Source organism: Physeter macrocephalus, chromosome 18 (assembly GCF_002837175.3).
Source record: "Physeter macrocephalus isolate SW-GA chromosome 18, ASM283717v5, whole genome shotgun sequence".
Lineage (NCBI taxonomy): Eukaryota > Metazoa > Chordata > Mammalia > Artiodactyla > Physeteridae > Physeter > Physeter macrocephalus.
The window spans coordinates 55,583,489-55,608,839 of NC_041231.1; the positions used below are offsets into that span (position 1 = coordinate 55,583,489).

A 25,351-nucleotide genomic window follows, 5' to 3' on the forward strand; every position below is an offset into this window, starting at 1 on the left:
GAGGGCTTTGTCTAGTTGTGGCAAGCGGGGGCCACTCTTCATCGCTTTGCGCGGGCCTCTCACTATCGCGTCTCTCTTGTTGCGGAGCACAGGCTCCAGACGCGCAGGCTCAGTAATTGTGGCTCACGGGCCAAGTTGCTCCGTGGCATGTGGGATCTTCCCAGACCAGGGCTCGAACCCATGTCCCCTGCATTGGCAGGCGGATTCTCAACCACTGCGCCACCAGGGAAGCCCCTTCGAGGAGTTTTAAATTTTGTGTTTTATGTTTCTGTCTTTGATCCATTTTGAGTTATTTTTGTATATGGTGTAAAGTAAGGATCCAGCTTCATTCTTCTGCATGTGGATATCCAGTTTTCCCAACGCTTTTTGTTTAAGAGACTGTCCTTTCCCCATTGAGTGGTCTTGGCACCCTTATTGATGACCATGTGAACATTTGCGTGACAGTTTATTTTCAGGCCCCTCTATTCTATTCCACTGGTGTATTTGTCTGTCTTTATATCAGTAACTCATTGTTTTTATTACAGTAGTTTTGAAATCAGGAAGTGTGAGTCTCCCAACTTTGTTCTTCTTTTCCAAAATTGTTTTAGCTATTGGGGGTTCCTTGAAATTCTGTATGAATTTTAGGATGAATTTTTCTATTTCTGCCAAGAATGCTGTTGGGGTTTTGATAGAGATTACATTGACTCTGTAGGTCACATTGGGTAATATGAACATCTTAACAATACTAAGTATTTCGATCCATTAACATGGGATGTCCTTCCATTTATTTGTGTCTTTTTAAATCTCAGCAGTGTTTTCTAGTTTTCAGTGTATGAGTCTTTCACCTCTTTGGTTAGGTTTATTCCCAAGTATTTTATTCTTTTTGATGCTATTATAATTGGAATTGCTTAATTCTCTTTTTGGATTGTTCATTGTCAGTGTATAGAAATGCAACTGATTTTTGTATGTTGATTTTGTATCCTGCAACTTTGTTGAATTCATTTATTAGTTCTAACAATTGTGCGTGTGCGTGTGTGTGTGTGTGTGTATGTGTGTGAAATCTTTAGGGTGTTCTACATATAAGATCATGTCATCTGTGAATAGAGATAATTTTACTTCTTCCTTTCAAATTGAATGTCTTTTGTTTCTTTTTCTTGCTTGTTGCTCTGACTAGGACTTCCAACAGTATGTTGAATAGAAGTGGTGAGGGCGAGCATCCTTGCCTTGTTCCTGATCATGGAAGAAAAGCTTGCAATCTTTCACATTGAGTAGGATGTTAACTATTGGTTTTCATATATGGCCTTCATTGTGTTGAGGTAATTTTCTTCTATTCATAGTTTGTTAAGTGTTTTATCACAAAAAGTTGTGGAATCTTACCGAATAAATTTCTGCCTCAATTGAAATGATCATGTTTTTGTCCTTCATTCTGTTAATGTGCGTTCCATTGCTTGATTTTCATATGTTGAATCATTCTTGCATTCCGAATCTCACTTGGTCATGATGTATAATCCTCTTAAAGAGTTGTTGAGGGAATTCCCTGGTGGTCTAGTGGTTAGGACTCAGTGCTTTTACTGCCAAGGGCGCGGGTTCCATCCCTTGTCAGGGAACTAAGATCCCACAAGCCATGCAGCATGGCCAAAAAAAAAAAAAAAAAGTTGTTGAATTTAGTTTGCTGATATTTGTTGAGGATTTCTGCATCAATATTAATCAGGAATATTGATATTGGCTTGCAGTTTTCTTTTTTTGTTATGTCCTGTCTGGCGTTGGTGTTAGGGTTATGTTGTTCTCATAGGATGAGCTTAGAAGTGTTCCCTCCTCTTTAATTTTTTGGAAGAGTTTCAGGAGGATTGGTGTTAATTCTTCTTTAAATGTTTGGTAGAATTCTCTAGCTAAAGCCATCTGATCCTTTGTTTTTCTTTGAGATTTTCAATTACTGATTCAATCTTCTTACTAGTTATTGGTCTGTTCAAATTTTCTATTTCTTCATGATTCAGTCTTGGTAGGTTGTATGTTTCTAGACATTTATCTGTTTCTTTAGGTTTCACAACTTTTATAGGTATACAGTTGTTCATAATAGTCTCATAATCCTTTTTTTTTGTGTGTGTGCCATCAGTTGTAATATCTTCTCTTTCATTTCTGATTTTGAGTCTTCTCTCTTTTTTTCTTAGGTAATCTAGCTAAAGATTTATCAATTTTGTTGATCTTTTCCAAAAATAAACTCTTACTTTCATTGATTTTTTTTCTGTTCTCTATTTCACTTAATCCCTGCTCTAATTTTCATTATTTCCTCCCTTCTGCTAGCTTTAGGTTTAGTTTTTTTCTTTGATTTCTTGAGGAATTGTGTCACTTTACAGGTGACACAATTTCTTTTGTTTGAATCAGGATCTAAAGACAAGGTCCATATATTGTATGTGATATATTTCTTAAGTCTCTCTAAGTCTATAAGATACCCTCTCTTCTTATTTTGTGCCATTTATTTGTTCAAGTTATCTGGATATTATATCTTGGTATTTCCTACATTTTGGATTTTTGGTGGTGTTTGACATGTACTATCCTTCATATTTTCTGTAAACTGGTAGAGGTGGACATCTATTAAAATTAGAGCTAGAAGCTAGACAGGTTCATGTTCAACTTTTCTCCTTTTTTGGTAGGAAGACTTCATTGCTTTCAGTGATGCTGAGATTGACCAGGTGTTGTCAGCTTGGCTCCTCCACTAGAAAGTTCCACATCATCTTTTCATCTAATGTTTCAGCAGTCATTGATGATTGTTGCCTAAAGTCATTGGTCCAGTAGGGATTGTAAAATGGTGATTTTTTTTTAAGTTTGATACATTTAATACAGAATTTAGTAGGCCAGAGTACTAAATAGACTTTCTGGGAGTATTTCTTTGGCTTTTATCTATTCAAGAGACAATGGAAACTTCTTTTACCTCAGTTCTGAATTTTGAAGGAGTTTTTGTGGCGCTTAGAAGTATAATCCTAGGAATTCACTGGTGGTCCAGTGGTTAAGACTCTGCACTCTTGCTGCCGAGGGCCTGGGTTCAATCCCTGGTCGGGGAGCTAAGATCCCGCAAGCCGCATGGTGCGGCCAAAAACAAAAAAAGAAAAAGAAGTGTAATTCTGCCTTCAGCCCCCAAAATGATGATTTTTAATCTCATTTCTTCTGCATTTACTAGCTGTGGTTCTTCTACAAAGAATTCTCTTCATCAATTGTTTGGTTATTCTGAAAAAGTCTGTAGCAAAGGCAAGACAGATGCTGGATTCTTCCTCTTTATTCATCAGTTTTCAGAATAATGAGTTGATACCCCAGCAGACTTCAGGGATGACCAATAAGCTTTTCTTTTAGGTGGGAGGGAGTATTATGAATTTGGCTATTTTTGCATATCAGCCAGTTGGAGCTCCTTCAAATTGGCTTCTATGTCATTTTGTGTGGCCCTAATAGTTGTTGATTGTTTTAGGCTTATTTTGTATATATTCTGCCCCAGACTTGGATTAAGTAATTTCTTAAGGAGCCCTGGTTCCTTTTTGTGGGAAGTATTTAGAGACCATAATTTAAGTGCTAGAGGAGCTAAGTGCTACTGGCTAGTGTCATTTCTTAGCTGTTTCTGTGGCTATTGCTGGGAAATAAATATTTTTTTAGAAAGAGAAAAAAATTTAAGTTACATTATTTTTTAGAGCAGTTTTAGGTTCATAGCAAAATTGAGTGGACGGTACAGAGATTTCCTGATTGCAGGGCTTTTACTTAACTTTCTTTGATTTTATGTATTTTATACTGAAATGTTTGGTTCCTAACAACCCGATGTAATTACTTATTTATCCTATTATGTATTTTATAGATTCAGAATAGTAATGAAATATTATTAATAGGATGAAAGCTACCGGATGCAGGTTTATTTGTTTTAATGCAGTTCAAGATGTATTTTTATCCTTAGTCTAAATATAGTCAAAATACTATTTCAAATTCACTTGAAATGATTCCTTCCTCTGTGGACAGTTAGGTCTGTTTTTCACTTTTAAGAATTATTTTATATTTTTAAATTTATTTTTTTAAAACTGTGTACTTACCCTTTCTCTGAGATGAGGGAGCAGAATTAAATCTGTAAATGTCTGTGAGTCCTGGAGGATAGGGAACTGATCCTCAACTGTGCTCATTTCTCCTCCATTCTGCCATTTCCCCTTCCTCTTCCATTGAAATTTTCACTCTTTATCCACAGTCTTTTGGAATGCTGAACAAAAATCTTCTTGGAACAACACAGGCATAAGTAAATAAAATTAATAAATCTATAAGCCATAGCAGATCATTCACAAATTCCTCCAGATCCATATTGATTATCACCATTCATTCCATGTGGTGGTTTTTCTTCTACAGCCTGTCTGATGTAATGGTGCTTCCATGACATTTGATGTTTGAAAGACTCTAGCTCTGGCATTATCAATGTGTGTTTTATAGTCATCTGCAATATTCCTTCTCTTTCTCCTTGTTCTGTGAACTGAGGGATCTGGGAAGTGTAAACACCCCTCCACCCCTGTCTTCTCCCCTTCTCTTAATTCCTTTTCCCTCAACACTAAGGTGCTAGCAGCCTGGGATGGTTGGGTCTCTGTCACCCTGGAGCTGAGCAGCTCATGTCAGGAATTCTCCAGGCTCTTGGGCCTCTAGGGTGAGTTGAGAAGGTATGTAGGGTGCTGGGGATGGAGATCCATGGAATAGGTGCTTACCTGAGTTATTATGAGAGACTTGAAGACGTTAGCATCTTCACGTAATCGGCATGACACATAACCTGTGATAGCACTGAGCTTTTATGTCTTTATTCAGGTTGAGGAATGTGCACAAATAATGCAAATATAATTATTTTTAGTCCTGAGGATTAGGCAACTTGAGCCATGTTCATATTACCTGGTGATGTAAATACCAATGTTAAGTTGAATTTTTTTTAAAGAAAGGCTTATTCACCACTGAAATAATCTCAACAGTATCATTAACTTTAAAAATGTTGTATTGGACAGTATTAGTTACCTGATATGTATTTGGTCTGGGGTTATTTGATTTGTACTGTGGTCTTTTTTCTCCAGTGTTATATGCATTATGTATAATACATTGGTTGGGGGTGGGGGCACGGCTTGGAAAGGTGTGGGCTTTGACTTGCTTGGAATTGCTTTTTATTCTGTAAGTTCTGTGACCTCATGCACTGTAAATATTGATGCTACCACACCCAAGCACATGTGAAATAAAACTGTGGCTCTTCAGTATTTGGTTCCAATGAGAATTAATTAAAAAGGGGTTGGGGAAATAGGTGTCCAGTAGTTAAGAATCCGCCTGCCAATGCAGAGGACACGGCTTCCATCCCTGGTTGGGGAAGATCCCACATACCACGGAGCAACTAAGCCCGTGCGCCACAACTACTGAGAGCATGCTCTAGAGCCCGCGAGCCACAACTACTGAGCCTGTGAGCCACAGTTACTGAGCCCGTGTGCCACAAATACTGAAGCCCGTGTGCCTAGAGCCTGTACTCCGCAACAAGAGAAGCCACCGCAATGAGAAGCCCGCACACTGCAATGAAGAGTAGCCCCCACTCGCCGCAACTGGAGAAAGCCCGCGTTCAGCAACGAAGACCCAGCGCAGCCAAAAAAAGGGGGGTGGAATTTGCACACAGGACAAATTTTCCATTGTATGTATTTGGGGGGAATGAACTCTGAAGGCAGCTTTCCCTCTTTTCTCCTCCCCCCACATTTCTCGATGGCCCTACTTCCATCAGTGGTGCCACAGCTCAGAGATTAAGGAAGCTGGCTCTTTTAGGCTGGGTCCTCTCAGGTCCTTCAACATTGAAAGGGGTCACTTTGGAGCCATGAAGTGGATTTTCCCTGTTTACCTTGGCCCTGACAGTCACCAGTTAGAGGCTGTCTCTTAGGTGATGCTGCTTCTGCATCTGTCCGTATCATCCCCTCTGCTGCTTTTCTAAGCTTCTGTTTCAGAGACTTGTCACCGCTCCCCAGGTCCAAATAACATGCTGTTGTTTGTATATCAGACGAGTGTGACAGCTCAGGGAGTGTCTTGACAGTCGAGGTGTCTCATGGGAGAGAGCGGGGCAGTTACCAGATCCCTGGAGCAAGACAAAGAATGTGTCCTGCTGTCCTGCCCACTTACAAACCAACTGCTTTTGACCCTTTTTATTGATAGTTTTTAAAAGATTAGCCACAGACCAAATGCCAGAGGCTGTGTTGACTGTCCCACAGCTGCCACTGGGGCTACCACTTGGTTAAACAAGTGGTCCGCCACCACCCAGCACGATCTGTTTTTGGCAGGGGCTCACTGGTGATCTGAATGGGGATGTGATGAGGATGTCCACTGAGTCTGTGATAGAGGCACCAGTGTCTGCAATTCCAGGAGGAACTGTGGGCTTGTTCAGATTTATCTTGGGTGGAGGTAGGCAGTGGGCAGCTCCAGGACATCTGTTTGGCCCTCCCCTCCACAGTGGCTGTTACTCATGGGGAGGCTTCTGGGGGCTGTTAAGTAAAACCATCTCAGTTTGCACTCAGAACCAGGGACATCGCCATAGGGTAGGTCCTCTGACCTAGTGAGAAGGACGTGGGCCCTTTCCCGTGGCAACAAGGTGGGGATGGTGGCATTCAGGAGCCCTGGTATACATACCAGCCCAGACTGCATCCGACAGTCCTCACGAGGTCTGGGGGTGCACTTTCCTTAGGACACCGGTGTCCTAAGTCCCGTTGGGGAAGGAATATTTATTGTGTGTACTTAGGGTGGCATCACAGGTGGCCCTTCCTCAAGGGGATCCATCCAGTCCTTCCTTCCATCAGTTGGCTTTTTGTTGTAGAACTGCCTCAGAGCTGGGAACCAAGATGAAGGAGTTATGATTTTCCACTGCAGGGGCTGACCTCAGCCTTTTGCTCACGAGTGATTGATTTTTTTCTTGCGAGACACATCAAGCAGCACCCTCACTGGTTGGCCAACCATCTCACCCTCTAGGAATGCTGTGGTTTCTGAGCCCTTGCCTGAGGTCACCTCTGTCAACACGCCCAAGCTGCCACTCTGGCCTAGCTGGTTGTGGTGGTGATTATGTCCATCTGCATCTGACGTTTAAGTGGTACCTCTTTGATTATGCCAGGATCTCATCACCCTCGAAGACACGAGGGAGCATCTTCTGTCATCCCCTGCCCACAGAGCACAGGCCTCAGGGGACTTCTGGAGGACACCAGGACCCTCCTCACTGCTGTGTTCCTTACCGAAGGGTGTGTTCTCTGGCTAGTCCTGGGGAGTGTAGTCAGATGTTGGGGTGTCTGGTCACCGTTTTTACTTTCTCACTTCTTGGAGCCATCTCATACCTTCCTCAGGTTTCCATGGCAGTCCGGGCACCTCCACCTCATTTCCTGTAAGTCAATATCATGTCCAAGTTCCAAGGAACTGGGTTCCAACAGCACAGGGACTGGGTTGGGCACCTTTACCAAGGTGATAGCTCACACATGGGAGAAAGCACCATGTCCATACACTCCCCTCTGCCCCCTCAAGATCCCCTCCCAGTGTCCCCCCTCCCCCTCCCTGATTAAGTCCTGGCCTTATCTTTCTTGCAGGAGATGTAGGTTTCTTTAAACATTGCCATGGAAGCCTCTGGCATTCACAGAATGCCCTGAGTGGATGGCTGATTTGAGCCTGTCAACCGGTCTCTTTCTTCAAAGCTTCCAATCTGTTAGTAAAAACCAGCCAACCTCACAATCCTTATAATTACCAGCACCCACCCCTCAGCCCCATTCCACGGGTAGAGCTAATGCAGATGCCAACTCCCCCCCTCTGCCCGTGCCCCCTCCCAGTCCTGCACAGGTGAGGGCCTTATCGTGTGTGTTTGCATACCATGGGCCACCCACTTAGCCCCAGCTATAGGATTCTTACTGCTGTTTGACGCACAGGAAATGAGAAATCCAGGTATTGACTCACAGCCTGAGGATCTGCTGTTTAGGACAGTTCTGGTACCAAGTGTCTTAATTTGGGCTCCTCTAGAAGTAAAACATGAAACCAGGGCTGGAGTGCAGGTGATCTGGGAAGCGGTCCAAGAGGGACAGATTCTCACTCTGGGCAACAGGACCATCATTCTGCCAAGTTCTCCCGGAGAGCAGACAGAACGTCTCCCGAATTGCCTGCCTAAAAGAGGAGGGTGCAGTTATCCACTCCCACTGGTTGAGGGCTGCTCCGAGGTGTCTGGACTCCCCCCGACACCTGGGTTCCTGGGTGAGCAGGTACCCGTGGCGTGTGGGTGGGAAGACACAAAGACTTGACAGGTGAGCTTGAGATGAGACACTGTCAGCACACTGTACACTGAACTCGCACGGGACTATATCCACAGGAGCTGACATAGGTGTGTTTTTTTGAGGTTTCGTTTTTTTGTTTGTTTGGTTTTTTAATTTTTTGGCCCCACCTCGCGGCATGCGGGATCTTAGTTCCCCGACCAGGGATGGAACCCGCGCCCCCTGCAGTGGAAGTGCAGAGTCTTAACCACTGGACCGCCAGGAAGTCCCCAGGTGTATTTTAAAAAACACCTCTTGACCTTCTCTTTATTCTGTCTCAGAGATCTTACCACAGTGGCAAGAATAAGTCATTACTCTCAGGATGTACATAATATTTCATCATGTGTGTGTATGTACATTCATACGCAATACACATACCATAGAAACCGTAATTTATTTCATCAGTCCACTTTTTAAGTTTAATCTTTTTCCAGTTTTATTGAGAAATAATTGGCATACATCACTGGATAAGTTTAAGGCGAACAGCGTGATTTATTTACATGTTGTGAAGTGATTACCACAATAGGTTCAGCTAACACCCATCTTCTCATACAGATAAAATAAAAAGGAAAGAAAGAAAGGAAAAAATTTTTTTCTCCTTATGATGAGAACTCTTAGGATCTACTCTCTTTTTCTTTTTTTTTTTGGTACGTGGGCCTCTCACTGTTGTGGCCTCTCCCGTTGCGGAGCACAGGCTCCAGACGCACAGGCTCAGTGGCCATGGCTCACGGGCCTAGCCGCTCCGCAGCATGTGGGATCTTCCCAGACCAGGGCACGAACCCGTGTCCCTTGCATCGGCAGGCAGACTCTCAACCACTGTGCCACCAGGGAAGCCCGGTTTCTCTCTCTTAAAAAAAAAAAAAAAAAAAAGCTCAAATTTTTCTACCTGAGGCCAATGGGAGCCTCTTCAGGTTAGTCCCCGTGTTCATCCTGCATCTAACCAACCCCTCCTCCCAACCCCGCCCCCTGGTCCTGTGGGTTCCATCTCCTGCCTGATGCCCACCTTGCTGCCACCCACCATCGTCCATTACTCTGCTTCCTTTATTGCCATTTCAGGAAAAGACCACAGTGCCAAATATTTGAAAACATGTCTGATCCTATCATTCTTCTGCTTAAGTTGCTCTCTATAGCTCTTGACATAAAGTCCAGGCCCTTGAACATGGACTTCAGGGCTCATTCAGTCTGGCCCCTGCCTGTCTCCCCTGTTTCGGCTGCCATCATGCTTTATCTGTGTTGAGGTTCCATTGCTCCCTCCCTGCATCCTGTGCCCCCTCCACCAGGGCTCACAGTTTCCTCTGCCTGTGTCGCCCATCCCCTTGGCTAACTCTTCCTCGTCCTGGGGCTCAGCTTAGACCGATTATTCTTTTTTTTTTTAAATCAATTTATTTATTTTATATTTATTTTTGGCTGTGTTGGGTCTTCGTTTCTGTGCGAGGGCTTTCTCCAGTTGCGGCAAGCGGGGGCCACTCTTCATCGCGGTGCACGGGCCTCTCACTGTTGTGACCTCTCCTGTTGCGGAGCACAGGCTCCAGACACGCAGGCTCAGTAGTTGTGGCTCACGGGCCCAGCCGCTCTGCGGCATGTGGGATCTTCCCGGACCGGGGCATGAACCCGTGTCCCCTGCATTGGCAGGCAGATTCTCAACCACTGCGCCACCAGGGAAGCCCTAGACCGATTATTCTTAACCCTGGCTGTACATTACATCCTCTGGGCAGTTTTAAGAAATACCAATGCCTGGGCTCCACCCAAGATCAATTAACATCTGAATGTCTGGGCCATGAGGCTTGACTTTGCTATTTTTATTTTTTTATTTTATTTTATTTATTTATTTATTTATTTTTGCGGTACGCGGGCCTCTCAGTGTTGTGGCCTCTCCCCTTGCGGAGCACAGGCTCCGGACGCGCAGGCCCAGCAGCCATGGCTCACGGGCCCAGCCGCTCCGCGGCATGTGGGATCCTCCCGGACCGGGGCACGAACCCGCGTTCCCTGCATCGGCAGGCGGACCCCCAACCACTGCGCCACCAGGGAAGCCCAGACTTTGCTATTTTTAAAAGTCTGCGCAGGTGATTCTGGTGTGTGGCCAAGGTTGAGAACCACAGTTTGGGGTGTTCCTTCCCCTGGGAAACTTGTCCGCCAGGCCTGGGTTACATGCCATTTATTACTGCTGCAGCCTTGTGCTCTAATCCTGTCCGCCCAGCTTTACTCGGATATAATTGATAGATAATGCTGTGTACGTTGACGGTGTACAACCTGGTGGTTTTATCCTCATTTTACTATGTAGACCTCACTATGTCGACTCTTGGGTTTCTTCCTTGCTAGACAGAAGCTTCATGTGATCTGTGGCTGCATCTGTGTGGTTCCCCTCTGTTATTACCCAGCACATAGTAGGTGTTTGTAATATTTGCAAGTGCTTGTTAGGTTGATGTTTGGGCTGGATTTTGAGGTTGTTTGAATGCAGGGGTGCTCTGCTCTGTGGGACAAAGGCCATATTCCACCATCTGCCCAGATCGTTTCTCTCCAACCTCATCTCCTGCTTCTCCAAATCCCTTCCCTTAGACAGGCAAACTCCAAGCAGCCCTTTCCTTTTCCCAGTTCTGCCTGAAGTTGCTCACTCCCTTTCCACCTGTACAAACAATTTCCCCAACATATGGGCCACCTTTGAACTCAAAGAACTTGCGGGAAACCCTTATTTGACATTTAATCATATAGATGCTGTGAGATGTTTTCAAAGTCATCCATTGGGGCACCTGGTATAAGAAATCATGTGAGTTTCTTGCTTTTGAGTAGCAATTAAAGCATTGTTTGGAGATATTAAATTGACACTCTGGCCTTTTAAAAAATGATCCTTGGGCTTCCCTGGTGGCGCAGTGGTTGGGAGTCTGCCTGCCAATGCAGGGGACACGGGTTCGTGCCCCGGTCCGGGAAGATCCCACGTGCCGCGGAGCGGCTAGGCCCGTGGGCCACAACTACTGAGCCTGCGCGTCCGGAGCCTGTGCTCCGCGGCGGGAGAGACCACAACAGTGAGAGGCCCGTGTACCGCAAAAAAAAAAAAAAAAAAAAAAAAAAAAAAGATTCTTAAATTATTTGTTTATTTTTGGTTAGCTTTAGTAACTCACATACAGTAAAGCTTTCCAGTTGCCCCTAAGCAGTCTCCTGGCGGCATGCAAGATCTTTAGTTCCCTGACCAGGGACTGAACCCGGGCCCCCTGCAGTGGAAGCTTGGAGTCCTAACCACTGGACCGCCAGGGAATTCCCACAGTCACAATACTTTATATTTGGATTTCAGGCCAAGTGTGATCTAGGACCCTTGCTCTCATTGATGTTTCCAGATATGGCTTCAAGGGCAACCCCCAAAGCTCTCATGGACTGTGATGCTGCTACGAAAAAAAGATTTAAAATTAAAAAAAAAGAAGCCTAAGGATGCACAAGGAATCTTACCAACAATGGAGGGCACTAATTAAATGGTCTCTTGTAGCCCTTGTCCTGTTGGAACCTGAGGTCTATCGCTGCCTTTTTATATCCACCAGAGGGCAGTGTTCTATTCTGCCTCACAGTCGGCCTCCCCTTTGAGGTCTCCCCTTTCTTTTCTTTTTCTTTTTTTTTTTTTAATTAAAAATTTTTTTTTGGCCACGCTGCACGGCATGTGGGTTTTAGTTCCCTGACCAGGGATCCAACCCAAGCCCCTGCACTGGAAGCACAGAGTCTTAACCACTGGACCACCAGGGAAGTCCCAGAGGTCTTCCCTTTCAAATCCTAGCATTTCAGCTCCTGAAGTGATCCCCAAACTGTGTTTCTCAAACTTTGATTTGACTTCTAGAAATACATCTTACATCTCAACCCCACAGAGACATACAACCATATGCAACTCTATATATGTATATATAACAAAATTTCATTAAATGACACTGGTTTTCAGGGAACAGACCTGTGGTTGCCAAGGGGGAGGGGGTTTGGGAGAAGCATGGATTAGGAGTTTGGGATTAGCAGATGCAAACTATTATATATAGAATGGATAAACAACAAGGTCCTACTGTGTAACACAGGGAACTATATTCAATATCCTGTGATAAACCATAATGGAAAAGAATATGAAAAAGAATGTATATATGTGTATAACTGAATCACTTTGCTGTGCAGCAGAAATTAAGACAACATTGTAAATCAACTCTACTTCAATAAAATAAATTTTAAAAAAAAACACTTGTCTTTACTCTGTGCAATACACTGATATTTCTATTCCCTTTCATTAAAAAACGTGCCAGTCATCACCGAATTGAGTTCATGACCTACAAATTGGGTCACACATATTGCCTTAGAGTTCATTTAGTCTGGCATCCTGCATATTTATGGATGAAGAGATGCAGGGTTAGAGAGGGATGCTCAGTCATTGTGGGACTCAGAGCAGCACCTAGGTTAAGGCTTCAGGGCTTTGGACTTCTGATCTGTTGCTTTCAGCACAATGACATTCCTGCTGAGGGACACCCAGAGCTCCGGCAGGTCACAGCCATGGGGGCCAGGGTGTGTATGTGTGTGTTCCAGCCCCAGCACACTGAGCTTCGCCACACCTTGCGAAGAGTCCCCTGCAGCAGGGTTTTCTCTTTGGGCATGTAACTTCTGCAGCTCACCCACTGATTGTCACATTGGTGGCGGCCTCTGGAATCCTGCACGTGGCTCCTCCTTGCCCTGACTTAGCAGTGGTTTGCTTTATAGCCCAGAATCAAGAACATACACAGACTAAGAGGGTAGGGAGTCAGATGCCCCTGTTGAAGCGTCTGCTTCTGAGATGCGGAGGGTGGAAGTTCTCACGTGGTTCCGTCCTTGCTCTGTAGAACGCCTCCCAGAGGACTTTCGAGATCGATTACGGCCACAACTGCTTCCTCAAGGATGGCCAGCCCTTCCGCTACATCTCGGGAAGCATTCACTATTTCCGCGTGCCCCGTTTCTACTGGAAGGACAGGCTGCTGAAGATGAAGATGGCTGGGCTAAATGCCATCCAGACGTAAGTAGGAGGGCACTGGGCTCTCACCTGGACCTGGACACCCACCCCTGGAGGGAGGGTCCAGCTGCATCTCTTGGTGCAGCTGTTTCATTGCTCAGAACGGGGAATAGCATGGTCTGGGGTCCCGGGAGAGGCTAGTCATGGGCTTGAGTGTCCCTTCTTTAGACAATTAACTACTTCTTCCAACCTTGAACTTTGTCACCAGAAATCATAAAATGGATATCAGCTTGAAAGGGCAAAGGGGAGTAACAATGGTTGAACGTTTACTGTGTGCAGGGCACATTACATGGATGATGCCACTTCTCCAAGGTCACCCTTCTTGTTTGCAGCTGGCGAAACTGAAAGTTGCCCAGGCACGTGTTTTTGGGCAGAGGTCCCGCTGAGATTTGAAGATGAGGGTGTTGGTAGGCAGCCATAGCTCCTCTCAGATCCTAGAGGGATATGCCTTGTTGGGTAGATTCCTGAAACCTAGTTTGTCTTTGTGGTTCTGCTGGGGTGATTCCATGGCCAAAGGTTACAGAATTTTACCCCCAAAACTATCTCTCCTTATGTCTTCTGCTGTTGTAAAGTGACTAATTGAGAAGGAAGTTGGGGTGGCTGGCCACTTTGGTTTTTGCATTGCTGATGTGGATTGCTGATAACTCTTCAAAGATAAAGGGTGAGAAAACACAGCGGCAGATTCCTGGGACAGATAGTTAGGAAGAATCCCACTTGTTATTCTGGTTCTAGGGCCACTGGGACATGTCTGTAGTTTCAACACTAAGTTCTGGGGGACCAAGACTGTTCCAGGGAACCCTGAAACCATGGGATTGTGGAAAAAAAACACAAGCCAAGGGTCATCAAAGACACCTTTGTGATGGCAGTGGGTGGCTTCATATTTAAAGTTGTGTCCCAGGGCTTCCCTGGTGGCGCAGTGGTTAAGAATCCACCTGCCAATGCAGGAGATATAGGTTCGAGCCCTGGTCCGGGAAGATCCCACATGCCGTGGAGCAACTAAGCCCGCCCAGGGCTTCCCTGGTGGCGCAGTGGTTAAGAATCCACCTGCCAATGCAGGAGATATAGGTTCGAGCCCTGGTCCGGGAAGATCCCACATGCCGTGGAGCAACTAAGCCCGTGCACCACAACTACTGAGCCTGCGCTCCAGAGCCCACGAGCCACAACTAGTGAAGCCTGCGCGCCTAGAGCCCATGCTTTGTAACAAGAGAAGCCACCACAAGCAGAAGCCCGCGCACCACAACGAAGAGTAGACCCCGCTCGCTGCAACTAGAGAAAGCCCGCATGCAGCAATGAAGACCCAACACAGCCAAAAATTTAATTTAAAAAAATAAATTTTAAAAAATAAATAAATAAGTAAGTAAGTTTGTGTCCCATGCTGCAGGCAGCCCGGGGAGCTGGTCGGAATTTTATTTTATTTTTTATAAATTTATTTATTTATTTATTTATTTTTGGCTGCATTAGGTCTTCATTGGTGCACGCAGGCTTTCTCTAGTTGTGGAGAGCGGGGGCTACCCTTCATTGTGGTGCGCGGGCTCCTTCTCATTGCGGTGGCTTCTCTTGTTACGGAGCATGGGCTCTAGGCACGCGGGCTTCAGTAGCTGTGGCACGCGGGCTCAGTAATTGTGGCACGCAAGCTCTAGAGCGCAGGCTCAGTAGTTGTGGCGCACGGGCTTAGTTGCTCTGCAGCATGTGGGACCTTTCCGGATCAGGGCTTGAACCCGTGTCCCCTGCATTGGCAGGCAGATTCTTAACCACAGCGCCACCAGTGAAGTCCCAGAATTTTTGTTATTTTACTTCCTTCGGGCTATTCCTGACAAAATCTTTTGTTAGGAGGACGTAGGGCTTGGAGGTTTTCCCCTTTTTTTTTTTTTTTGCAATACGCGGGCCTCTCACAGTTGTGGCCTCTCCCCTTGCGGAGCACAGGCTCCGGACGCGCAGGCTCAGCGGCCATGGCTCACGGGCCCAGCCGCTCTGTGGCATGTGGGATCTTCCCGGACCGGGGCACGAACCTGTGTCGCCTGCATCGGCAGGCGGACTCTCAACCACTGCGCCACCAGGGAAGCCCTTCCCATTTTTATTGAAAAATATTTTTCAATAAATAAGTATGCCTCTTATTACTTTAGCACAGATATTTTCATTTTTCCTAAGCCCTTATATAGGCATAAGTAATTTTTCCATAGTAGTAATTTGTGTCCATGAACTCTGTATTTTTTTTTAAGTCAAGCATTAAATAGGAATGGGCGTTCTTTGAGGGTCATACACTTAAAAGTGTTCCCCACAAGTTTGATTCTCTTGGTAGCTGCTGTGAAAACTCAAAAGAAGGCTTCTTTTCTGCGAGTCTGCCTTAGGAAGATGTCTGTGTGTCCTGCGGGTTTATAGTTCTGCAGACTGTTCAGAAATTCATGTAGGACACCTGGATTTTTGAGCTATTTCCAGGAAGGGGCTGTGTGTGTCTTGGCAGGTACGTGGCCTGGAACTTCCACGAGCCCCAGCCAGGACAGTACGAGTTCACTGGGGACCATGACGTGGAGCATTTTATTCAGCTGGCACATGAGCTGGGACTGCTGGTCATCCTGAGGCCTGGACCTTACATCTGTGCGGAGTGGGACATGGTGAGTGCGGCTAGACCTGCCATGCCTGCCTGGTGTGCGGACAGGCAGGGATCTGGGGGCAAGTGAATTAAAGCAGCGTTGGTAAGTCTCTAATTCCAGGTAACACGGACCTGTGACTGAGCAAACCCAGTTGTCTTTTACCTTGGGCAGTGCCCAGGCAGAGAGGAGCAGGGAGGGGTCAGAAGGCATGGGTCCTCCTCTTGGTGGTCACATACAGAAGTCAGTTTCCTCATCTGTAAAAAGAAGTTAATGGTGGGGCCTCTGTTTGCCTCACAGGGTAGTTGTGAGGTGAAGTGGAGTATTCTGTAGAAAAGGCTTTGATTCTCAAAACATTGCATTCATTCAGAGTGATCTTATTTTTATTATGTTTACAATTTCTAATTGCCCTGAAAGTTACAACCCAGAAAGCTCAGCTCAAATACCCCTTCTCCATGACACTTTTCTTTTTTTTTTTTGTGGTACGCGGGCATCTCAGTGCTGTGGCCTCTCCCGTTGCGGAGCACAGGCTCCGGACGTGCAGGCTCAGCGGCCATGGCTCACGGGCCCAGCCGCTCCACGGCACGTGGGATCTTCCCGGACCGGGGCACGAACCCGTGTCCCCTGCATCGGCAGGAGGACTCTCAACCACTGCGCCACCAGGGAAGCCCGACACTTTTCTTCTTTCCCCTCACTGCTAAGAGTAATTTCTGTCTCCCCTAAGACCTTATCATGACCTCTTCTTCCTTTTTTTTTTTTTTTTTTTTTTTCCTCTCCTAGGGAGGATTACCTGCTTGGCTACTAGAGAAAGAATCTATTGTTCTCCGTTCTTGTGATCCAGGTAAGTTGATACAGATGTAGTAAGAGAATTTAAGAAAGCTTAGATAATTTATATCAAAAGAGTCAGGTATTTCGAAGGCTGGGGTACTCCTGGGTGAATGCTTCTGAAAGTTTAGCGAAAGTGAGTGTTCCTCATCCTCCTCCAGATACTGAATGTTTTAGGAAAGAAGGATTATTCGAACAACTTGACCAGATCTCGCTGATACCCTGGTAACTCTTTGAATTGGCACTGGGCCCTGTTTGCGGTTGACTGGCTGATTTTAATGCTTTCTCTGCCTCTGTTCTTAGAATATGACATGGCTGGTGATGACGTCCAGCTAATCAGAATGGCAGATGTAGTTTCTGCAGTGGTGTCACTGGATTTCTCAGTAGCTGCGGTGTCTTCAGTTCCTTTGTCTACTTTTACAGAGTTATCTGTAAATGATAGGTTTTTTCTTGTCTAGCTATAAACCCTGATCAATCTGCAGGTCCCATTTAGCTGCTATTCTTTTTTTTTTTTTAATTTTTATTGGAGTATAGTTGATTTACAATGTTGTGTTACTTTCTGCTGTACAGCAAAGTGAATCAGCTATACATATACATATCTCAACTCTTTTTTAGATTCTTTTCCCATATAGGTCATTACAGAGAATTGAGTAGAGTTCTTAGCTGCCTTTCTGTCTTCTGAAGGCTTCAGTTTCTCTTGGTGATGAAGCTGGTCATAAGAGCAGCTAACACTGATTAAATTTGCTGTGTAAAAGGCTAGTATATTATGTTCTATATGCATTTCCTTCTTAGTGTACTACTCTCACATTTTATGCTCTTAGTATATTAGTGTTTTTCCACATTTTATCTCAAGTAATCCTTACAACAACTTTATGACCTATGTACTCTGTTATCCCCATTTGACAATGTAAATGTATAATTGATTATAACTTAATTTTAAAAAAAACTCAACTGTGACAGAGAGGACACATCACTCAGTCATTCAACAAACATTGGTGGATACCTCCTGTGCTGCAGGCTTTTTGTCCTAATGGCAGGGGCGGGTACGAGGCATACTGGTCCTTCTCCTCTCAGAGCTCCGCTGAGGAGACAACTCTGGGCAGGACAACTTTTAACAGACTCACGTGGGATCTTCCCGGACCGGGGCACGAACCCGTGTCCCCTGCATCGGCAGGAGGACTCTCAACCACTGCGCCACCAGGGAAGCCCGACACTTTTCTTCTTTCCCCTCACTGCTAAGAGTAATTTCTGTCTCCCCTAAGACCTTATCATGACCTCTTCTTCCTTTTTTTTTTTTTTTTTTTTTTTCCTCTCCTAGGGAGGATTACCTGCTTGGCTACTAGAGAAAGAATCTATTGTTCTCCGTTCTTGTGATCCAGGTAAGTTGATACAGATGTAGTAAGAGAATTTAAGAAAGCTTAGATAATTTATATCAAAAGAGTCAGGTATTTCGAAGGCTGGGGTACTCCTGGGTGAATGCTTCTGAAAGTTTAGCGAAAGTGAGTGTTCCTCATCCTCCTCCAGATACTGAATGTTTTAGGAAAGAAGGATTATTCGAACAACTTGACCAGATCTCGCTGATACCCTGGTAACTCTTTGAATTGGCACTGGGCCCTGTTTGCGGTTGACTGGCTGATTTTAATGCTTTCTCTGCCTCTGTTCTTAGAATATGACATGGCTGGTGATGACGTCCAGCTAATCAGAATGGCAGATGTAGTTTCTGCAGTGGTGTCACTGGATTTCTCAGTAGCTGCGGTGTCTTCAGTTCCTTTGTCTACTTTTACAGAGTTATCTGTAAATGATAGGTTTTTTCTTGTCTAGCTATAAACCCTGATCAATCTGCAGGTCCCATTTAGCTGCTATTCTTTTTTTTTTTTTAATTTTTATTGGAGTATAGTTGATTTACAATGTTGTGTTACTTTCTGCTGTACAGCAAAGTGAATCAGCTATACATATACATATCTCAACTCTTTTTTAGATTCTTTTCCCATATAGGTCATTACAGAGAATTGAGTAGAGTTCTTAGCTGCCTTTCTGTCTTCTGAAGGCTTCAGTTTCTCTTGGTGATGAAGCTGGTCATAAGAGCAGCTAACACTGATTAAATTTGCTGTGTAAAAGGCTAGTATATTATGTTCTATATGCATTTCCTTCTTAGTGTACTACTCTCACATTTTATGCTCTTAGTATATTAGTGTTTTTCCACATTTTATCTCAAGTAATCCTTACAACAACTTTATGACCTATGTACTCTGTTATCCCCATTTGACAATGTAAATGTATAATTGATTATAACTTAATTTTAAAAAAAACTCAACTGTGACAGAGAGGACACATCACTCAGTCATTCAACAAACATTGGTGGATACCTCCTGTGCTGCAGGCTTTTTGTCCTAATGGCAGGGGCGGGTACGAGGCATACTGGTCCTTCTCCTCTCAGAGCTCCGCTGAGGAGACAACTCTGGGCAGGACAACTTTTAACAGACTTTTAGTGCATGTAGCACCCCCCCATTTCAGAAAGTGGTTGTTGAATCCAGTCTGTTCAATCTCTGCTGCCAGCCGCCGGGTAATAGGCTGCGTTGTGTCTCTTTGTAGAAAAAGGCGTGTGATGGTGTTAAACCTGGTTGTCTTCCAGATTACCTTGCAGCTGTGGACAAGTGGTTGGGAATCTTTCTGCCCAAGATGAGGCCCCTCCTCTATCAGAATGGAGGGCCGATTATAACAGTGCAGGTAACCGCAGAGAGGAGCCTGGCCGGGTCAGGGGAGGTTTCCATCCATCCGCATTATATATGGGAACAAAGCAGACATGAACCTCATATGTCTATTTCTTTCTTTTTTTTTTTTTTTAATTTTTAAAATTGAAGTATAGTTGATTTGCTATGTTGTGTTAGTTTCAGGTGTACAGCAAAGTGATTCAGTCATATACATATATACGTATATATATTCTTTTCCATATTCTTTTCCACTATAAGTTATTATGAGATATTGATTATAGTTCCCTCTGCTGTTTATCTTCATATGTCTATTTCTTGAAGAGGCAATGCCACAGATGGTGCTTTGATTTAAATTGCATTTTGGGGAGGCATTACCATTTTTGAATGCTTGCTGTGTGTGAGACTCTCTGCTGGATGCCCTACAGACGCTATTCAGTTATTCCAACCACCATCTTCAAAGAGGTTAAGTGACTTGGCCAAGGTCACGCAGCTGGCAGATGTTGCAGCCTGGCTCCTCTCCGGTGCCACGTTGCCTTCTGGCCACAGGGATGCAGCATGGACTGACCCACTTTGCTGTCTGCACTGCCTAGGCCATCAGTTTCCATGGGTGTGGAAAGAGGATGCAGTGAATTGGGGCCACTGTGTTTTCTCTCCCACTTCCTGCCCTCACTTTCCTTCTTCCATGTGTTTTTCACTTTGCAGTGACTGGTAGATTGTGAGGTATATCACGTGGCAAGAATTTTCCAAGTGAAAAATCGGTACACATGACCTGCGATGATTTTTGATGCTTGTAAAAATACTTAGGTAAAACAAAACCATGTCTGTTGGTCATTTACCAAGGATGCTCTTATTGCAAAGAATATGTTATGTAAAACTGGCTGCATCCCGGACCAGCAAGGGGGTGCATGCGGCGCTCCCTAGGGGAGCGTGGGCCAGATTTCCTTCTAGTGAACAGCACTGTGGAATGTTTGCAGGGACGGTCATTGTGGGGAGGGAGCCTGGCCATTTCCATGCTCTTCAAATATGCGAGGGCTGGGCTGGCCAGGGTGCCCTGCGTGGTGGAGAGAGGCCAGGCTGCTACGCCCAGAGAGGTGTACTGATAGCACTCACTGCCCCTCACCTGTCCTGAGTCTGTACCAGTTAAGCTTACAGGAGCCCATTTTCCTGTATGAAGATTTCAAGGCTGAAACTGCATGTATCTGCATAGCTGGGTCTTCTTCCTTTCTCTTGATCTCAGGTTTTCCTCAATTTCCCTTGCTTTTTAGTCTCTGCTTCTGCCGAAATCACTTTCAATTTTTGCTGACGGCTTTTCTGTACCTTTTGGTTATTGAAATGCACCACAATGTTAACAAATATGAACTGTGCAGGGGAGAGCAAAGTTGACTGTCTTGGGGGGCATTTCCTCCTATGTCCATCCCTGGCAATCTCAGATGACTTGAACTTGACCGTGGATCCTGCGAGGACTGAGCTTCCTCCTCTCCCTTCGCCCCTCACATCTCCACCTGCTCAAATCCCACCTAATCCTTTTGCCGCTTGATAATTAGGAGTGTGGGGGCCTTCCACCCACAAATTTGCTTCATCCAATTTGTGAGGTACTCATTATGAGGGATTAGCCCTGTTTATACCTGATGTTTTGGAAGAGGAACAACTGAAAACGTCTGCAGTGTTTTGTTGCTTTATTAAGGAGCTTACAGGGTGAGATAATTATTCTAGAACAAAGACCTGCAACCTGCAAACCTGGCCCTCTGCCTGTTTTTGTAAATAAAGGCCACTGGCACATGACCACGCCCAACCATTTATGTATTGTCTGGGGCTGCTTGTGAACCACAATAGCATAGTTCAGTAGTTGAGACAGAGACATATGGCCAACAAGCTCCAAATATTTACTCTCTGGCCCTTTATAGAAAAATTTGGCAAACTCCTACTCTAGAAAAATCAGCGTTCCTCTGAGGCTAACTGCAACTTCGTCTGTGAGTCTCAAGCCCTTCTCTGTGTGTTTCTCCTCTCACCTACCCCGCCTTCACACACACCTCTTCTTTCCTCTCGTTGGCAATGATAGAGAACTTGACTGTACGCTTTATTGCCAGCTTTCTGAGCACTTACCAGGTGCCAGGTATTGTGCAAAAGCCCTATTCGTGTATTGGCTCAGTGAATACTCATACAACCCAGTGAGGTAGGTACACTCACCTCTTACAGACAGAGACATTTTACGGGTGGAGCCACCTGGATAAGAAGAGGCAGAGCTGAGGTTTGCACAGGGACTCTTGGGCCTCTGATGTCTGTGCCTGTGACCGCAGCACTAAGCTGTCTTGCGAATGTTGAGCTTTTCTCTTTCTCTAAAAACCTAACCAAATTAGGTATATGCATTTATTACAATCCTGTTTAAAATACAGTCCTGTATTTTATCTTAATACAATGATGATAATGGATAAATAAGATTTGAAAGAGTAAGTGAAAATCAATGATATTGGCTTGGGGCGTGGCCAGAAAAGAACAAGAGGTGCAGAGGCTCTGGGCCCTCTTAGTTGCTAAAGCCGACCCTTAAATTTAGCTCTGAACTTCTTGGCAGTCAGATGATGAAGGAGGACACAGCCATTTAAGTAGCTCTTAATTAAAGAGGAGAAAAAAAAAATGAGGGGAACAGTACCTTGCCAGTATTTGCAAAGCTTTTCTTAAGATTTATTTCAATTATTTCCAAAAGGACTTCTGAGGCACTAATAAGAGTATCAGGATCAGTCATCCAAGGGGAGTTTCCTGCTCTGTGTGAGTGGCAAACACCTTCTGTTGCAGGATGGCTTCATGACCTGTGAAGCCCTTGATACTGGCCTACCACTACCTGTTTTGCTTCTTTTTTTTAAAAATTTAATTAATTATTTTTTTGGCTGCACCTCGCGGCATATGGGATCCTAGTTACCCGACCAGGGATGGATCCCGTGTCCCCTGCACTGGAAGAGCAGAGTCTTAATCACTGGACCTCCAGGGAAGTCCTTGTTTTGCTTCTTTTATTTATTTATTTATTTATTTATTTATTTATTTATTTATTTATTTATTTATTTTATTTATTTTATTTTTGGCTGCGTTGGGTCTTTGTTGCTGCACATGGGCTTTCTCTAGTTGCGGCGAGCAAGGGCAACTCTTCGTTGCAGAGCATAGGCTCTAGGCGCACGGGCTTCAGTAGTTGTGGCTTGTGGGTTCTAGAGCACAGGCTCAGTAGTTGTGGCACACAGACTTAGTTGCTCCACGACATGTGGGATCTTCCCGGACCAGGGCTTGAACCCGTGTCCCCTGCATTGGCTGGCGGGTTCTTAACCACTGTGCCACCAGGGAAGCCCTGTTTTGCTTCTTGAACCCATAACATTAAAGTATAGTCAGAGGGATTCTTGCTGAGAAAACCATCGTGCATTAAACCATTTGGGAGGAGGTGCTTTGCAGTTGATGATGGTGGTGTCTAGTTCTTCTACATCACCCCCTACTCCCTTCCCACTCCCCGACTCTGTCCATAGGCTTCATGGAGCTACTAGCAATTTTGCCAACAGCATACTCCTTGCAGCAATACTCTCTACCTCTCCCGCTTCCCTGACCAGCGAGTGTCTTTCTGTCTAGAGCTGCCTCGGGCAACCCCTCCAGGGAAGCTTCCTTAACCATCTCTTCCAACCACTCTCAGACTGGGCACCTCTTTTCTGGGGGCTCACAGTTTCTCATGCTCATGTTCGAAGGCCACATATCCCTAGGGTCACAAAAATTTGTTTTTCATTGTGTGCAGGTAGAAATTGTTATGTGTGGGAAATTTTTAAATTTTTGTAAAATTGTGAAGTATAGCACACACACATTAATGTGCCATAATGAAGCATTATGATGCGAACAGCCACAGAATGACCACCCAAGATGGAAAATGGTACGTGGCCAGGACCCTGGAAGCTTCCCAGGTGTTCTTCTTAATCACACCCCACTTCTTCTCACTGTTCTGACTTTCGTAGCCATCAGCTTCTTGCTTTTCTTTACACTTTTACCAATTATGTGCACACCAAGACTTGATAGTTTGGTTTTGACTGATTTGGATTTTCTATTCGGGAAATTGTATCGTGTGTATTTTTCAGTGTCATGCTTCTTTCACCAACCTCTATATCTCTGAGATTCTTTGGTGTATTGGATTTTTTGGTGTATCTGGTGTATTGGAAATAAATGAAGGTCATTCATTTTATTGCTTTAGAGCAATGTTGCTTAACCTTTTTTTCATTGTTGCCTATTAAAGATCCTCTCTAGACATATTTTTCTAATTGCCCCCCATGAAATTTTAATACCTGAGATATACTGTATAATTGTACATATATCTGTACTTTATATGAAAAATAAGGTGTTTTTTTTTTAATCCTATAAAAATCAGCTCCCACCTCCTTGGGGATGCTCTCCACCTCACTGAGAATGGACACTTCAGAACAGGGGTTACCACCCTCAGCACTATTGTCATTGTACCCAATAATTCTTTGTTGTGGAAGCTGACAATGCAGGATCTCTAGCAACATCCTTTGGCCTCTACCCACTGAATTAACAGATGATTTTTCCATTTTTCTTCATTTTTTAATATTTCTGCCATGGAAAGGTATTATTTATGTAATGTTTAAAGTATCGGTTACCTATTATAGGGGAGAATATCACTACAATCTGAAAACTAACACATTGGTTGTTTTCCTTATTTCTGGGAGGTATTAGAAGGTAGATTTTTATGCTGAGTTGCTTTTTGGAAAATGAGTTTTGAGGACTGAGTGTAGGAGATATTTGGGGGTATTACTGAGCCTTGTCATCTCAGAGATGTGCAGGTAGTTTCTCTAAACAAAAGCTTGCCTTCGGACATTGGAGTCTCCTGATTTCTTTCCCCTCCTCTTTTTAAATTTGCAGGTTGAAAATGAATATGGCAGCTACTATACCTGTGATTACAACTACCTGCGTTTCCTGCAGAAGCGTTTCCACTACCACCTGGGTGAGGACGTGCTTCTGTTCACCACGGACGGGGTGCATGAGAGGTTCCTGCAGTGTGGGGCACTGCAGGGGCTCTATGCCACCGTGGACTTCGGAGCAGGTTGGTGTCTACAGTCACAGAAACCCAGCTGAGCAGGCAGGTTTGGGCTTTTTACTCCATCAGTCGTTCTAGGCAGCTGTTGTTCAAGTGGCAAGGGCATATCGAGTGAGATTTCTCAAATTTTCCTGTATCTGGTAACTGGTAAAATAGAATACCTGATAATGCACCCCTCCATTGCAGAGAGTCATTTTATGTCAGCTGAGTTGGCCCTTAGGTCAAGAGCTCCATTTCCAGCCCTGGCGGAGCTGGCTGCAGCCTGGAGTCCTGTTCTCTTAGGGGCTGCCTGCCAGAAGCAGTTCCAGGTTGAGGAGCTCCACCTTTCGGGCTCTGTCCGGGATGTGCTGCTCTTCCCTGCTCCCGCTGTCCCCCGAGTCATGGATGGATGCTCGGGCTGGGTCGTGGCCATCGTGAACTCTGAGGCCAGCCCTGGGGTTCGGGGAACTTACCTGGCACTTCCGTTTTCTTTCTACATAAACTCATAAGGCTGGGAACTGTGATGGGCCGGAGGTGGTTTGGCAGATGCTACAAAAAAATCGTCTTGCCTGATGCATTAGTGCTGTGTAAGCTGCTGAGGTTCCACACATGAAAGGAGGGCTAGGATGCTTCGGGCTGTAATGACATTAAGAAATCTTCATGTAGGTTGAGAGCAGCTTTCATAAACGGCATGGCAGCTAAATGTAGTGTGTGATCCTGGACTTATTTTTCCGTGTTTTTTTTTCTTTCTTTGGTTATTGTTATGAAGGACATTATTGAGACAATTGAAATCTTTGAATAAAGCCTTTAGATTAGATAATAGTATTCTATCCATATTAATTTCCTGTTATCATTGTATTCTGTTTATTTAAAGAATGCCCTTGCCCATGGGGGATACACACTGAAGTATC

The 25,351-nt window shown here is 44.7% G+C and overlaps 1 protein-coding gene across 1 annotated transcript in view; it reads left to right on the top strand.

The window, feature by feature from the left end:
- GLB1 (galactosidase beta 1) overlaps nucleotides 1-25,351 on the top strand; it is a 94,697-nt gene that overhangs the window by 10,793 nt on the left and 58,553 nt on the right. The window contains exons 2-6 of the mRNA XM_007125241.3: nucleotides 13,100-13,269; nucleotides 15,728-15,878; nucleotides 16,635-16,695; nucleotides 19,312-19,406; nucleotides 24,287-24,467. Of these exons, the coding sequence (XP_007125303.2) occupies nucleotides 13,100-13,269; nucleotides 15,728-15,878; nucleotides 16,635-16,695; nucleotides 19,312-19,406; nucleotides 24,287-24,467 (658 nt within the window). The remainder of the gene's footprint in view (nucleotides 1-13,099; nucleotides 13,270-15,727; nucleotides 15,879-16,634; nucleotides 16,696-19,311; nucleotides 19,407-24,286; nucleotides 24,468-25,351) is intronic.